The sequence below is a fragment of the Coptis chinensis genome, chromosome 5 (genome assembly GCF_015680905.1).
Source record: "Coptis chinensis isolate HL-2020 chromosome 5, ASM1568090v1, whole genome shotgun sequence".
NCBI lineage: Eukaryota > Viridiplantae > Streptophyta > Magnoliopsida > Ranunculales > Ranunculaceae > Coptis > Coptis chinensis.
This window is the reverse complement of record NC_141460.1, coordinates 75,806,258-75,823,135: the sequence shown is the minus strand read 5'-3', so window position 1 is coordinate 75,823,135 and position 16,878 is coordinate 75,806,258. Positions and strand designations below refer to the sequence as shown.

At 37.0% G+C, this 16,878-nt stretch overlaps 2 protein-coding genes across 2 annotated transcripts; both read left to right on the top strand.

Moving 5' to 3' along the window:
- The first annotated feature begins 3,050 nt into the window (after positions 1 to 3,050).
- On the top strand, positions 3,051 to 7,945 carry RAD9 (cell cycle checkpoint control protein family). The gene is made up of 11 exons (XM_086559083.1): positions 3,051 to 3,335; positions 3,414 to 3,533; positions 3,603 to 3,711; positions 3,806 to 4,057; positions 4,141 to 4,256; positions 4,616 to 4,680; positions 4,979 to 5,217; positions 5,301 to 5,451; positions 6,489 to 6,532; positions 6,614 to 6,745; positions 7,646 to 7,945. Exons 1-10 carry the CDS (start codon positions 3,231 to 3,233, stop codon positions 6,733 to 6,735), a joined length of 1,323 nt encoding a protein of 440 aa, XP_086415209.1. The 5' UTR covers positions 3,051 to 3,230; the 3' UTR covers positions 6,736 to 6,745; positions 7,646 to 7,945.
- A 3,565-nt stretch (positions 7,946 to 11,510) lies between these two features.
- On the top strand, positions 11,511 to 11,998 carry LOC147498940 (rapid alkalinization factor-like). Its single transcript, XM_086559082.1, has one exon. It carries the CDS (start codon positions 11,586 to 11,588, stop codon positions 11,925 to 11,927), a length of 342 nt encoding a protein of 113 aa, XP_086415208.1. The 5' UTR covers positions 11,511 to 11,585; the 3' UTR covers positions 11,928 to 11,998.
- The last annotated feature ends 4,880 nt before the right edge of the window (positions 11,999 to 16,878 follow it).

Below are 16,878 nucleotides of genomic sequence, written 5' to 3'. Positions count from 1 at the left end.
GCTCATTGCTTGATTTCTAACTAAACTCTACACCAACTACCATTTTGGGGTAGGATGTAGAGTTAGTTGTTCTTCCTAAACCTACCAAACCAACAATTGGTTTACCCTCACATGAGTTAGACTAACTCCCCAAAAGGGAAGTTAGCTCATGATCCTTGGGACAAAGACTTATGAACTAATAAAACACCAAAGAGAAAGAGAGAGAGAGAAGAGAAATATCCACAACCAAACTCACTTCTATATTTTCTAGAAGAACAAGTGTTCCTCCATTAAAACTATTACAAGTTTTTTTAATAAAACCAAAACTAACTTCTCATTTTCACTAAGGAACTAAAATAATGTCATGTGAGGAAAATAAGTCAAGGGAGTAAATGGAGTGTCCCCACATTTGTCTAATTTCTTCTCCATTTGAGAGAAATCTCATTTCCTCCCACGTGAATTATCAAACCACATTGATTCATTTTATCTACCACATTAAAACAAAGTGACACCTTGCCTTTTTTTTTATTAACACCTAATCTAATTTATTACATGCAAGGTGTCAACTTTGCACCAATAATTTGTTATCTTTGTCTTGACATGCTCCATGATTGACGACTCATCCAATCTTGTGGCCCCATAGTAGTGGTCCATGTCTTTGTCGATGGCGATCCGTATTTTGGCGCTTTTACAACTTCCCCCTATCGCGTAGAGTTCATCATACGATTGTCCGAAAGCAGCTCTCTTGTCGCGATTCGGAGTCCTGGTTCGAGAGGTAGGAGCTTTGGAAGTTTGATGCTTCTACATGGATTTGGGAGAATTCATATATACGCCGTTCCTCGTGCTTTATTGTAGGTTTAACCAATATTTCCATGTTTACTGCAAATACCTGCAAAAGTATGAAAACATATTTATTTCATGATTATTAAACACATAATGAACCAAATTTATATGTCTCAATGGGGTTTCATAATACACTTTTGGGTGCTTATCAATCATCATCATCTTGATTACCACCATTTACTACTCTAACTTCATCATCATCAGCTCCATCCTTTACTTGTACTACTTCTTCTTCTTCAAAATTAACTTCATATAGTATTTCAACTTCATCATCATTACCCTCATTATTGTTGTCATTTTTGATTCATGGAAATTATATATTCCTCGGGGGCCCTCAGTATCACCATATGGATTTTGGGAATCAAAGTCATCATAATCGAGTTGATCAGATCATCCGTACACCATCTTGCTCATCACCATCATTGACCGTCCCCTCAGATTATATCGATGAAATTAGCTCCCCACTATCGGCAATCGAACTATATGTTACCTTGCAAGGCTATAGTGTGTACCTTCCACAAACAGAGAAGCGGTGTGTGACCATTTCTCTTTTCTCAGAAAGGTTAAGGTGTAACTTTGGAGGAAACACCCTCCGCCAAATATCTATATTTCAATGAACACTCGATAAGTTCCACACCACTATATCGGCAGTAAGCTATCATCTATCAACATATCCCATTGATATCGAAGACTTACCGCCATCACCTTTTCGAACGATGACAAGTTGTGAGGTTGAATGTGTTCTTCGACGCGTCGTGAATCTCCACATCTTCCCATTGATGAGTCCCCACTCTCCCACTCGTGGTTGGGTCAAGGGACTTTCTCGAAAACCAAAGATTCATAACTATCGTGAAATAAAGCATGTACCCACCCTCACTAATGACCCTAACCAAATGGAACTGCATTACTTACCAATTGCTTCATCGACAAGTTTAAATTGGTTAATAGGACGCTCGACGAGCTAGCTCCTTCGTTTTCGTAAAAGAGTGTTTCCACAGAGAAACAATGCTTGGAGTCGCGTCTTTCTTAAACAAACTTCGATAGCAACTTCTTTCTTCTTAACATTAGGTTGTCCATTGCTTACCACTTCTACTTCGTTGATAACCCAAACCATCATTGTTTTTCTTGGAGACTTTCTTTGTTTCATAATCATGTTCAAATAATCTGCTTTCTTCATCAATTCGACACGGGGACTTCTTCGTCAAGTATCTTATAGAAAAAGTAGATCTCTTTCTCGACAACACACCTTCCACGGTACTCATGAATCCTTCAAATGAAATACCCCCATCACAAACTCTCAATTTCATCTCGCCACCAACATACTTCATCCGGCCATACTTGTCCGCTTTCATCTCCCCATTGTAGTGAATAAGAACATCCAAAGAAGTACCTAACCGGTAAGTAAGTATAAAAAAACAACCAAAAAGCGATGGTTACAAAGAAGTACCTAACCATAAACCATAAAACCTGAAAAGTAAATTCAAACATTTAAGCACAAACTAGTTAAACTAACACTTTTAGGACATTTATGACAGAATTTATCTTAAATGCCTTAATATTAAACCCAACATTAAATATAGAATCAACATGGAAACCACCAACATTCTACCACAACTATATAATCAACATGCATTTATGCATGGAGACGTCATAGCTGTCTTCAAAACCCTCTTCCTTGAAAGATGAAACATCAAACAAACAAAACACTAAACTACGTGGAACAAAACCGTAGACCCAAGGCCCTAGATAGCTTAAAAAACAACAAACTATACCTTTATCATGTGAATGTGTCATATTTTCCATGTCAAACCTTAAAAAATACAAAAGGCAGAGGGACAATGACGAGGAAGAAGAAGAAACAACCAAGAAAAAAACAGAAACTTTGAGCTTTTGTCCTTATTTTTTAGGTTAGCTCAAAATACGAGGTAAAAGTTGTAAAGGTACTGACAACCAAAATCACTGAGAGTTGCTGATAGTTTATTAGTCAGTTGCTTCTTCATTATAGCAACCACAAATACTACAACATGTTTTGATTAACGTGTTTTCTTGATCAAGATCCAACGGTTGTCCATCACTGCAAAGTCAAACTCATCAGGTACAATATGACAGAGTTATGCGCAGTAGGTAAAGATGGGAGAGAGTGTTGCAGGTCCACGTGAGCATTGTTTGAAAATAATGAGAATGGCAAAAGTGTCAAAAGTGAGGTTGAAAAGTCAAAATTGAAGAGTGGTTACAGATTGAAATTATGGGTTACTAATTGGGAAATTACCCAATTTACATCATGATTCAAGAATTCTATCCTAGGTAAGGTTTAAATGAGCACTCGAGATGGAACAATAAATAAAATTTAAAATATATTTATTTTGTTTCCCGCCAACTCATTCATTCAACAAAAAACAAAAAACAAAATGGAGCTGAGCTTAAGTGGGAACGCACTGAAAACCTTCACCCGTTCAATCACATGCCTCGCACGTGTCGGTAACGAAGTTGCAATCCAAGCTTCTTCTTCTCAGGTTCTTCTTCTTCTTATAGGGTTTATAAAATTTCATCAATTCCGATAAACTGAAATAATAATATATTTAAAATTTCAGCTGGCATTTCATACATTGAATTCATCTCGTTCAGCATACCAATCGATTAGATTCAAACCAGAGTTTTTCGATGTGTATACAATATCAGTTCCTCAAGTTCAATGCAGTGTTCTTTTGAAGGTAATTTTAAAAATTGATTATTATTATTATTAGACTGATTTTTTACTATGTGGGGCCCATTTGTTTCAGGCTGTTTGTTCTGTTTTGAGGACATCGGTTAGTGGAGTGGATAGATTGTGTATAAAATTAGCTGAACCTGATGCTTCTAAAGTACAGTGGACTTTAGATTGTCTTAGCGGTATTTTACGCCCTTTTTGCTACTATGGATTTAGTATCTCTCTTAAAGGTGCTGCAGTTATCTTATTGGATATTCTCCACAATGTGTGCTGCAGGTATGAGGAAAGCCTATTGGCTTACATGCAATGTTGAACCCGATATACAGCACCTTTCTCTTGACAGGAGAAAGTTTCCGAGTAGTTTTGTAGTAAGACCTCGTGATTTGAACAGACTGCTAGCTAATTTCCAGTCATCGCTTCAGGAGATCACAGTCATAGCAACTGAGCAGAATTCAATGCCTACTGATGCTGCAAATGAAATAGGGGGCAAAGCTGTCGAACTTAGAAGTTATATAGATCCTACCAAGGGTAGCCTTATACATGGTTTTTATCTATTTATATAAATTATCTTTATTAGGACTTTAAAAGGTGACCACATTGTTTAATTGCAGATGCCAGTGATACTGCCTTACACACTCAGCTCTGGATAGATCCTACGGAAGAGTTTTTGCAATATACACATACTGGAGATCCTGTAGATGTTACTTTTGCTGTGAAAGAGCTGAAGGTATAGTGTATATTTCTTCAACTTCCACTTTTTAGTGCTTTTTATACAGAAGTAAAATAAACACGAGGCCAAAAAAATGGCTCATTCCCTACGTCAGCTGTGAAAGGGTATCACCATGATGCATAGGGACAGTCCCTTTTTAAGGGGGTGTACTATGAGCATATGTAGTTGATCACGTTACAGGTAAATATTGTTCTTCATTTGCATCATAACCATTCTCACAACTGTTTCGACTCTGGCATGTTGACCTGACATATGCCTCTAAACTTTATTTCACACAAATAACTAATTAGCCTATAATAATTATTCACCTTTATCTCAAGCATCTTTTGTAACTGTATCTATCTTAATAATTTCAGGCATTTCTTTCTTTCTGCGAAGGATGTGAAGTTGACATTCACTTATATTTTGAGAAAGCTGGCGAGTAAGATATTCATACTTCTTACATCTTCGTACATTGCTTACCAAGTTACTATTTCGTAAGATTTTTTACTATCAGTGAAAAGACAATCAATGCATTGTTATCAAACCAGCAGCACATCTTGATTCACAAAGTCTGTTAGCTATTCTAGTATTTTTTGTATCAACTAGATCTTTATATGGTAATAGACACTTAAATGTAACATTATCTAAAAAAATAAGTTTTTTAAACATTATGAGAATCTGAGTAGAGTGTTCAAAGTAGTGTTCCATGGTTAATCTAGATTTTGATTTTGAAACAGGCCGATTTTAATGACTCCAAAGTTTGGTCTAGATGATGGAACGAATTCAGACTTTGACGTGACATTGGTCCTAGCAACCATGCTTGTGTCACAGCTTCAAGAAGGAATTCCTTTAGAGCATCCAGTTGCAGGAGCCCGCACTGATAACGGAAGAGATTCCCAAGCACAGCAGGATAGGTCAAGAGCTGCAATGTCTGAGAACCCATCCGATCACACCCGAATCTGGTCAGAACTTTCAGGTAACTCATATATTTCTCTCGTGGATGCTTATTCGTTGCTATATATATGTCCAAAAATCTTCAACTGCTCATGTCATACACAGGAAGTGCTTTGAGAAGTGGTAGTGCTGCTGAAGAAAGAAATTTTCAAGGAAATGCCAATGCTAGTGAACAGAGTGGACTGCAGAGGGTTAACACGACAAGTGTTCCAATAGCAGGACTAGCAAGAGGAAATATACTGGATGTCCCTGATATGTATCCTGATACATTCATTTATTTATTTTATTTATTTTTTTGGATAAACATGATAGTTTTAATAGTCCATAATTCTCTGTACCATTTTGATTTTATTGAGTAGACAAGTCATGGCAGTGGAAAACTTCATGTCGAAGACTTGCTGCTGATACTAGGTAGAAACAGTACGCTCCTGGAGATGTCGTTGGATGATGTGTATATTCTAATGGCCCATGACACCTTACATACCTGATTGGATTATCAATAAGGGCTTAAATGCTAGAAAATAGAAAGACTTAATGATACCAAGTGCACGGAGACATAGCTCAAATGTATATCAGAGTAGGGAAAAGTCTAGGATTTGAGCTAGCTACGAGATTACCGAACCAAATGCCAACGATCTGACTCTTGCCGACTTCTTTCAGGCACTTGCTTAAGCAGATGCTTAAATGCCTTCATTACTTCCTAGGAGAGTCTGGTTCCTTAGAGTCCCTACAATCTGATCGACCGGACATTTGCACTTGAGCCCAGATTCTTAGATAATTTAACCAAGAGATTTAATTAGCATGTGTTCAAACAAAGCAAAACTCTTTAAAAGTCTCCTATCATCAGAACCTGCAGGATGCAGAACTTGAAAACTGTTTATCGGACTAAAAGTAACCTATGGCATACAGATTGGAAGAATAAGGAGTAAAATGACAAAGATATTGGAACACGTATTGATTATCTTTTGGAGTTAGTCTAGACTCTATATACTGCAAAATATTATGGTATATAGTCTCGGCTTTGCTGTTTTTGTAGTGGAGACCTATGACACTTTTATGACCCCAAAGTAACGCAGCCCTCTCACATTTCACGCCATGCTGCCTTTTACATTAAATCAAGCAGACTTTGCCTCAAGGTTCTGTTAAGGTTTTCTGAATATTTCTCCTGCATTGATGAATTTGTCTCTCCACAGTGACTTGCGATTTGCCAAATTATAGATCTTATAAGATGAAACTTGAAATGAATGATGTTTGTTGGGAAATGAATTTGCAACTTTTCTTGACTAAATACAGCTTCCAGCAACCAATTCAAGCAGCTCATGCAGAAGATCCTCGAGGTTAGTCAAAGTGCATCTGCGCTAATATCTCGTTGCTGTAATAATTCCTGTCAGTAACTCCCACTCCCTTTCAATTTGCAGATAGGACAGAGAAGGATGGCCATGGTTGGTCACAGCATCATCATAGGAATTGGGTGGGTACAGATGAGGACGACGAAGAGGACGAGAGTGAACTTTGTGTCCAATCAACTCCCCCGTACTAGGAAAATACAGGTCAGTTTGAAATGTTGTTGCTTTATTGCCTTGTTTTTTTTTCTGTAGTTATCAATACAAGCTTCCCCTCGCAAGTAGTATTCTCCTTTCCTACAACATATCCGAGTATCATTCCCTATTTTCCGAAGTTAAAAAAAGGCTTTCTGAAAGTTGTCATTATGATGCAGAATAAATGTTACATTGATGCAGTCATTCTGTGTATGCATGCAAAGTTGGAATAAAATGAAGCACATTATTAAAGAAGATAAACTGTTTCACTACTCTGTCAGGGTGTTATTTCTTTAGGTATCCTTAGTCCTTGTTTCTTTTTTAGGGAAAACTTGTAAGACTCGGGCAAATTGTTTGTAAATCTATATAAATTTTGTTTTCCGGTTTGTAGGTTAAATCAGTTTAGAAGCCTATGAATGTGAGATGATAAGGGAAATGATTATTACAGGATAGTGTTTTTTAAAGGTTTTACAAGGTTGCGCACTTGCAAATGTGAAGGAAATTTCCTAGACAAGTTGACGATTAATTAACTTCAGAAAGGACTGTTGCAAAAGTTTGCATTGCCCATATATTAATAGAGAAGAGTTATGTCTTATAGAGTTTGGGAGTTACTGCAAAAATCAAGAACCCTATAATTTTGGTTGGTCAAACTGGAAATCTAATACGTCCTTAACAGTCTCCATATCTATTAAGCGCCCTAGTTTTATCTATTTCTTACAACATGTGGATTCAATTTCTTTTGGAAACAATTAGAAGGGTTCTTCAAATGGTGCTATAAGTTCAACTTTAACTGGGAAATACTCGAGTGGAATAAGTGAGTCAGTTAAGTTTATCTTGTTCACAAATATGATTGATACTTGAAGAGAAGCATTGGGCTCATTGTTGACTTCCACTTTCCTTGTATTTTTCCAGGGTTAGTGTTGTTACAGGACTCATTGAAGAAGCTAAAACCAGATAAATTTGTAACTATATTCTAGGCTTTGTTGAAGATTGAATGGATATAGTGTTGCCAGCTGATAGCTTCGTGTGAGCTGTTTTCAATTCTTTAAATAGGACACGGCTTAGATTATGTTGATTATTGCAGGTAGCAGTAACCAAACAGTAAGTGCAATGAAATACGACTGACAAGGGAAGAGCTAACACTGTGCTAATGTTGACAAATGTGACTAGTTATTTTGAAGTAGATCATCGGTAAAGAGTAATTGAATCTGAGTATATCTGTTGATCCCATCCTGCACAATGTCTTGCAATGTATGAGTTTGAGTCAGTTGGAAATTGATGCTGCGATGTGTATGACTTTTATGAATCGTAGTAAACATGTGTAGCAGTCATAAAGGTTCACGCACATGATTGCTAGAACCCATGAAGTAATGGGCGTAACTAGACTTGGAAAATATCCTTTGTTCCATACTGAGATTGTTATGTACACATTAGATTGAGCAGCTCTAAAACTGATTTTGTCAGAAGTTGGCTTGTGCAACTCCGAGAAGCTGAGGTTGGTTGCACAGTTCGCAACAAAATGGAAACAATGCCTAATTTCTACATAAAGAAGGAATGGAGTATGTAATTTCTAGGCCCCATTTGGCATTGTTGTAACTCACTAACTCTAAAATACCATTTTCTTTTATTTGTAGCTTACACAGTTACACCCTTTGATAATCTCCTAGTTTTGAATTTAAACCACGTCTAAATTGTGGTCCAAAAGTTGGTTAGGAAGGCTTCAGCAGTAAACTTTTCAAACTCCCACTTTTGGATTGCAATGTACATGTTAAAAACTTAAAAGTAAGTCATGGAGATTACACAATAAGGTTAAAGCTATGAATCAAAGAAAGCACTTTAGAGCTACTGCAACGCCAAATGGGTCCTTAATTGCTTTCATCTTCTATTTGGAAGAAGGTAAGAGGTAGGTAATTGAAAATTTCAAGTCAGGCACATGGACAACCAAGCAGGCGAGGCATATATTCTACAGTTCTGAATTTCTGATAAGTAAATTATATGCATTTTTTATATCAAAGTAGGTGGATGTCTTTCGTTTGATTTTGTTGAATTCAGTGTTCAAATAAAAAAAATAGCGCAGGTTGATAGCTGTTTAGTTGTGTGACTTGTGTCTGATCATCTGATGAAAGGTTTGATAGCTCCCTCAATTGATTTGATGGCCTACCATTTTCCTAAAAGAAGTATAGATGCAAAAAAGTAAGTATATATACATGCCAATGATGATAAAATCTTGTATTATTCTGTATATGATGATTGGGTAAAGGAATCACACAGAAGCTTGGTTCCATACTTCCATGAATTCACAGGCGGATAAGGGTCAACAGCGCGCTATTGGATAAACATATCACGTTTGTTGTGTGACATTTGCACTAGTAACTAAAGGACTCAAAGGGGGGTGCTGGAAATTCATCATTTTCGTAAAAATGATATAGGAAAGAAGAATGTCAAATTATTTTCATACGAGAAAAGAGCGTGGAAAAGTGAAAATATAGCACTTTGTTCTTATTTTCTGGAGTGATGTCTAGTTCAGGTGCCAAAACTTGTGCTCAAGCTGTACTGTAGGTATGAATACAATCCATTTAAAATTTTAAGACCATGAAATCTCTTATCTTTTTATTTCAACCGAAGTTCCATTGGTTCCTCTAATAAAGAGGATTTATTTACTGGACAGATGTATATTTGATTCTTGTCTGCAAACTATAGGTATCTTCATCTGAACATTTAAATGATGACGGTGTGCCAAAGATGAAATGTGCATTCCAGCGATTTATAAGTTTGTTTATGCCATTACTTTTTTTTGCCTTAACATTTTAAACATGCATGCATTTCGCAGAGTGACCAAAAATGCAAAGGAGCTGAGGGCCTGAGGCACTCTTCAAGGCAGGACTCCTTTTCGTAATCCTAAAAAATGGTTAAACTCTGTAGTATAAAAGGTACAAGGTCTCCATTACATTACTCTTAAATCTTCTGAAACAAGGACCTCCTTAGCATTCTTCGAAATCAAACTAATTAAAATATGAAAGATTCTCGAACAAATTTACAGCAAAATATACAATTTGGTGAGGATGCATGATTGTAACGGTCACTGAAGAGAGAGCGTGTTTTGGTTGGCACGACTTAAAGGTTAGGTGTGAACTATATAATATATTCATGCCTGCCATGTTATATTCATTTTAAACTTACATTTTCATATTCCCTATACTATTGCATATGAAACAGTCAACTGGTTTTGTCCTCCTTAATACCCTGTAATCCCTGTATACCCAAATGTTTAGCTTCTATTTACGTAAATAACATTTGGTTTTTGGTACCAAAAGGTTCCTGCTATTCACCAATTCAACCTAAAGATAGACAAGAACAAAGTAATACAACCATTTGGTGGCTTTCTTACCTACATTAGACGCTGACTCAGCCAACCACTTTTGTGATTTTAATTGGTAAAACAAGATGAATATTGTCTTGAGAATTGTAATATATAATGATATCATTGAATTGTTTAAGGGAATTGCTAAATTTTCCAAATAGTACTACTATAATTTTGATAATCAAATGCAGGTCGGCTCAACCCTATAGCCAAATAAACAGTTGTTTAGGGCCCCACAATTTAAAGGGCCTCAATATAATTCAGCCTATTATTGTTTTCAGCTCACTATTGTTTTTCAGCCCACTCTTTTAACGGTTAAATAACGTTTTACATTGGAAATTAGAAATTATGTTAGTTCTAAATGTGTGTACTCTACGTCATATTTCCGGTCCAAAGTATACTCGGACCATGAACCGGGTGTAAGACCAGCGGCGGATCAGTCCGGGGGCAAACACTTTGGATAATCCGGTCCTCTAATCCGTTAGAGTTCACAACAGGTTCAGGGCTCATCCGGGTGGCCCAAGTTAAGTGGATCATTCGTCCGGATCATTCGATCCAGATCCTAGTGCAATCCGATAAGATCTTGCAAGAGAATAGAATGAAATCTTGGAGAATGATCCTATTTTAGATAGAGTCATGATAGGATTCATCAAAAAATGCAATCTCCGATAATCACTTTCTTGGCCACCGAGGCAGGAGATTGCTATATATGCAACCAGAACGTTGGTGCAGTCTCTCTCCTTCCAAAATACCTAATCCCATCTCTTTCAAACTTTCGAGAGCACCATCTGAATAAACTCTTCTCTTTTCTTTTATGATAGGAAAATACACTTTCTACCTTCCAAAATAATCCCATCTCTTTCAAACTTTCGAAAGCACCATCTGAATAAACTCTTCGTTTCCCTCGCTTTTCTCCAACGTTTCTCTTGTCTTTCTCCAACAAAAACTTTTGTATTCATTCATTGACCATTTGAATTTTGTTTAGAGCCTCCAATTGTCTTGAGCCGCCCTTAATCAAATGCACCCTATGCCCCTTAAACAAAATTATATGATCAATGTTCAAGGCGTAACCATTTATATCTAAAAGTGTTTAATAAGTTAAGCAGCTACTTGTAAATAACTATTTAGCTGTGTTTGGTTCGCAGACTTGATTAGGTGCCGAAAGTTTTTAGAATAAAAAAAAAACAATTAGTCTTGGAAAGTTATAGCTACAATTTCTTTGATCTAATAAAATCTTAGTAACAATGATATCATGATTAGTTCCCGTTTCATATAGAGGTTAGTCAAAGTGGTTGGTTTTTTCAGTTGGTAGAAAAGAGAAAAAATTGAAAAAAATAGTCAAGTGGCACTTTTGTAAACAAATCCTCAAACAAGGCCATTTCTATGCTAAACTAGTTTATAACTCAAAAACCTTCCCACTCCTCTCTCTTGTCAGAAAACAAGAAAGACTAGAAACGAGCTAGTTCACGTTAAACTTAAAAACCAGCATCCATGGCAACACCATCTTCCTCATTTCTCCTCGTGATATTCACCATCTACATGTCCATCTTCATATCAATCTCAACCGTTGGTGCAAGTGGGGATCATAACTTGAGTTGGATCTCGACGTGTAAAGGTACCATAGCTGAGTGTGAAGCTAGTAATGAGTTCGACATGGATTCTGAAATCAACCGGCGTATCTTGGCAACAAGTCAGTACATAAGCTATGAAGCGCTAAAGAGGAACAGTGTACCTTGTAATCAACGCGGCGCATCTTATTATAATTGTCAAGCCGGCGCGCAAGCTAATCCTTATAACCGTGGTTGTAGCGCCATTACTCGTTGCCGAAGTTAGTTTTGTTTCTTGTTTTTTTCTTTGGTTTGTACTTTTTTTGGTCATGTTGTTAATAAAAGTCGGTTTAGATACTTCTTGGTGTTGGGTTATGGGTGTCGAGGATCGGGTGAGAAAATGTTAGTTGGGGAGGTTTCGTCAGCATATGAATGACGACATGAATAGTAGATTCCCTAGAGCTATTTAGACCTATTTCTGATGGAGTAAAACAAGTGGTTGCTCGTCCTTGGAGCAGCAGTACCACTCTACAAATTGATCTAGCCATTTCGTAACTTCCCATTGGTTCTCAAGCACCATAATTCACAAAGCAACCATAGACTTTGTGCCCACTCACACGTTATTATGAATAAGCCAGGGATCGGTATAAACCGCAACTGAATTACCATCTCCAATCCTCCAGTATTTAACATATTTAACTAGTTTCTGGCTTTTAATATATCTACACTACTATATCTACTATATCATAGCGGGGTCTTCTTGAATACCTTTTATAAATATTCCAGTAAGCAATTTAAGATTTCTTTATTTACTTAATTTAGAAACACTTCTCTTACTAAATTTATAATAAGTCCCACTTTTATTAATATAATTTGAATAAGGTTCTTTTTTTATTAATAATTTAGAAACACCTCTCTAATGTCATTTAAATTAAATAATTACCTCCATTTTTCACATTGAAATTAAAACAAGTCCTATTTTATTATTGATAATTTTAAAAAACCTCCATAACATAATTATCTCTCATTTTGTTTTAAAAAAATAAATAGATGAGTCTTTCTTATATAATTACAATTACCATTTACAATTAGAATCCAAAGAAACCATGCTAACTATCGACCTGGGCAGTTTAAGTGCATATTAATCGTCGCATAAGCGCTATGCGCCTCTTGACCAATCCGATCAAAAAATTTAGAGGTCTGAGCGGGTGCCATAAAACGGGCGATTTCTTCCGCTTAATCGGCAATTAATCGGAAAATCGGTATAAAAAAAGCGCCGATTAATAGGTTTACAATTTTTTTTTTTTTTTTTTAAGTCCACAAAAACCTCAAAAAAGAAAAGCCTACAAATCTATATATTGAAATGTTTCACTTCACCAAGAAAAAAATAATCAAAACCGTAAAAAGTGAAAAACCACCAAAGAAAACTTTTAGGCCAGCTAGCACTCCACCACTCAGGCTTATAGTTTTTGACTTTATTTTGTTTTAGGTTGTTATATCACTTATATATGAAATATGTATTATAGATTAACTAAGGCGATTAATTCCGATTAATCCCCAATTAATCCGATTAATCGCTATAAGCTCTTAGAACGACTTGCTCCCGATTAGCACTTAAACTGCACAGCTATCACTTAAAAAAACCAATGCGTAGCACGGTTTGCATACTTGTACTCTTCCAATAGTACGAAGCAAGAGAAGGTACGGAATACGACTCACCATTAAACCACGTACTAAGTTCCATAAGCTGCCTTGAAGGTCTGCACTCACAAGGAATTTTGACCTGAGTTTACATTCCAGCAATGTTTAGTTAGTAATGCCCAATAATTCATATCCACTGATTTTCAAAACCCCAAACCTCCACTACATTTAGGCCTGCACTATTTATCCACTCAATGTATGAATTGGATTGCGATCATCAATTCCTTGCCACCAGAAATCTCGACAAAAACAGTGCCATTATTTGGTACAGCTAGTTCATCAGTAGCAATAGTAAGAACAAAAGCATTAGATGAAAAATGTGAAGGAGTAGTTTGTGACTGGTTCCAAGTTGTTAAGACTTTCTGTTATTTAGTTAATAATGTCCTAGTATCTACGATTAACGTTAGTAGTTGATTCATTCAAAGTTTGTTACCACAAGGCTATTATTGTGGGCTGCATTTTCGATTATAGTAGATAGGGTTTGTTGCATTGTATGGCTATTTAAAAGCTAGAGTTGTTATTCATAAAGGTAGTATTTTACTAATAGAAGTTCTTGTTTTCTTTTACATTCTCAACAAAATGGTATCAGAGCCATTGTGTATGAGATAAAGAAGCAACAATTTTTTTTGAGTGATTTAAAAACACAAAGTGAGAGAGTGTGAAGATGGCAGCAGAGTCGAGTAGCTTTGCACAACCCTGCATCCCTAAGTTTGATGGGGATTATGAGCATTGGAATATGCTTATGGAGAATCTCCTACGCTCAAAGGAATATTGAGTATTGTTGAGGCAGGTATGTACAACCCAGTATCCGAGAAAGCTTTGATTGCGGGGCAAAGAAAAACCTTGGAAGAGACGGTCAAGGATCAAAAAGCCAAGAATTACTTATTCCAATCTATTGAAAAGTCCATCCTGAAAACAATTGCGAAAAAGGAGACGACCAAGCAGCTATGGAACTCCATGAAGATCAAGTACCAAGGAAGTGCTAGGGTGCAGCGTGCTCAACTTCAAATCCTCCGCAAGAATTTTGAAGTGTTGGAAATGAAACTTGGAGAATCTGTCACAGATTATTTCGCTCGGGTGATGTTGGTAGCAAATGACATGAGGAATTTTGGAGAGAACATGACTGACGTAAAGATCGTTGAGAAGATCATGCGCACACTCATTGAGGAGTCGAAAGACATCAATCTTCTTACAGTGGATGAGCTACAGAGTTCATTACTTGTTCATGAACAGAAATTCCGAAAGACTGGAGGAGATGATCATGCACTGAGAGTCTATGATGAAAGAATTGGAGGTAGAGGTCGAGGAAGGAGCAGCTATAGAGGAAGAGGTCGTGGGAGAGGAACTCAAATGTCAACAAAGCCACAGTGGAATGCTTCAAATGCCACAAGCTTGGACATTTCCAATATGAATGTCCGAGCTTGAACAAGGAAGGAAATTACGAAGAGCTGAATGAAGATGATATGCTGCTAAGGTCATCTGTTGAGTTGCATGAGATAAAACAGAATGATGCATGGTTCCTCGATTCAGGATGCTCTAATCATATGTGTGGCGATCGAGGTATGTTTGCCAATCTAGATGAGAGCTTTCAACATTCAGTTAAATTGGGAAATAATAGTAGAATGAGTGTGGTCGGAAAGGGAAGTGTGAGATTATTGTTGAATGGAGTGAGTTATGTTGTCAATGAAGTGTACTATGTTCCAGAGCTTAACAACAATCTCTTGAGCATAGGACAACTTCAAGAAAGAGGTTTGGCAATATTGATTCAAGAAGGAACTTGTAAAATTTATCATTCGAAGAAAGGCTTGATTATTCAGACTGAGCAAAGTGCAAATAGAATGTTTATCTTGTTGACTCAAACTCAGAGTGTTTCAAATGTTCAAAGATGTCTTCATACAAGTTCTCAAGACCTCTCTCATCTCTGGCATCGACGTTATGGACATTTGAGCTACAAAGGCTTGAGAATCTTGCAGTAGAGGAAGATGGTTCGTGGACTTCCTCAGTTTGAAGCCTCAGGAATAACTTGCACAAATTGTATCCTTGGCAAACAACACAGAGATGCAATACCAAAAAGAAGTATGTGGAGAGCAAGTCACCCAACTAGAGCTCCTTCATTCAGACATCTGTGGACCTATTTCACCTACATCTAATAGTGGAATGAGGTACACATTATGTTTTATTGATGATTATAGTCGTAAATCATGGGTGTACTTGTTAATGGAGAAGAGTGAAGCACTGAATTGTTTCAAGCATTTCAAGAAGTTGGTGGAAAAAGAGAAAGGTTTTTGTGTTAAGTGTCTAAGGACAGATAGAGGAGGTGAATTCACTTCAAATGAATTCAATGATTTTTGCAAGCAGAATGGAATCAAGAGGCAATTAACTGCTGCATATACACCACAACAAAACGGCGTGGCTGAGAGGAAGAATCGGACTGTGATGAATATGGTTCGTTCCATGATGTCAGACAAGAAGATTCCAAAGAGTTTTTGGGCGGAGACGGTGAATTGGACCTTTTATGTTCTAAATAGATGTCCAACGTCAGCAGTAAAGGATATCACACCACAAGAAGCGTGGAGTGGAGTGAAACCCTCAGTTGAACATTTTCGTGTCTTTGGATGCCTTGCTCATGTTCACATTCCAGATGCAAGGAGAGGTAAATTAGACAACAAAAGTTTTTCTTGTGTTTTACTTGGGGTTAGTGAGGAGACAAAGGGGTATAGATTATATGATCCTATAGCTAAAAAGGTTGTTGTAAGTAGAGATGTAGTTTTTTAGGAAGAAAAGGAGTGGGATTGGAGTGTGGACTATCAGGAGCAAATTTTATTAGATTTGGAGTGGGGAGAGAATGAAGAAAACAGTGAGAGTGAAGAGAGGATGCATGAAAATGGAAATGAAAATGATAATGATGATGGAGAAAAGGGAGTGAGAATGAGGATAGTGAGGAAGCACGAGGTAGAGCAGGAGAGAGTGAAGAAATTAGAGAAATAGGAAATTCTAATGAACCTAGTGAGGATGAAAGGAGAGCAGGACATACTCCAGTTTGGATGAATGATTATGTTAGTGGAGAAGGCTTACGTTTGAGTGAAGATGAGGCATACATGGCACAAGTGGTGGCAGCTGAAGATCCTTTTTACTTTGACAAAGCGGTGAAGGAAGTGAAGTGGAGACAAGCCATGGATAGTGAAGTTAATTCCATTGAGAAAAACAAGACATGGACTTTAACTGAATTACTAGCTGGAGCTAAGAAGATTGGGGTCAAATGGGTTTACAAAATGAAGTTCAATGAGCATGGGGAGATTGACAAACACAAGGCACGGTTGGTAGCAAAAGGATACTCACAAAAACATGGAATCGATTATACGGAGGTGTTTGCACCAGTGGCAAGGATGGACATAGTGAGGATGGTCATTGCTTTGTCTGCACAAAAATGTTGGAAAATTGGGCAGTTAGATGTCAAGTCCGCTTTCCTTCATGGGGAATTGAGTGAAAATGTTTATGTTGAGCAACCAAGGGGATATGAGAAGAAAGGGAAGGAG

Excerpts from the sequence above, each read along its gene's own strand:
- RAD9 (XM_086559083.1), top strand. The coding sequence starts at position 3,231 with ATGGAGCTGAGCTTAAGTGGGAACGCACTGAAAACCTTCACCCGTTCA. Across the intron at positions 3,534-3,602 it reads AATGCAGTGTTCTTTTGAAG|GCTGTTTGTTCTGTTTTGAG; the intron begins GTAATTTTAAAA and ends CATTTGTTTCAG. Across the intron at positions 4,681-4,978 it reads TATTTTGAGAAAGCTGGCGA|GCCGATTTTAATGACTCCAA; the intron begins GTAAGATATTCA and ends ATTTTGAAACAG.
- LOC147498940 (XM_086559082.1), top strand. The coding sequence starts at position 11,586 with ATGGCAACACCATCTTCCTCATTTCTCCTCGTGATATTCACCATCTAC.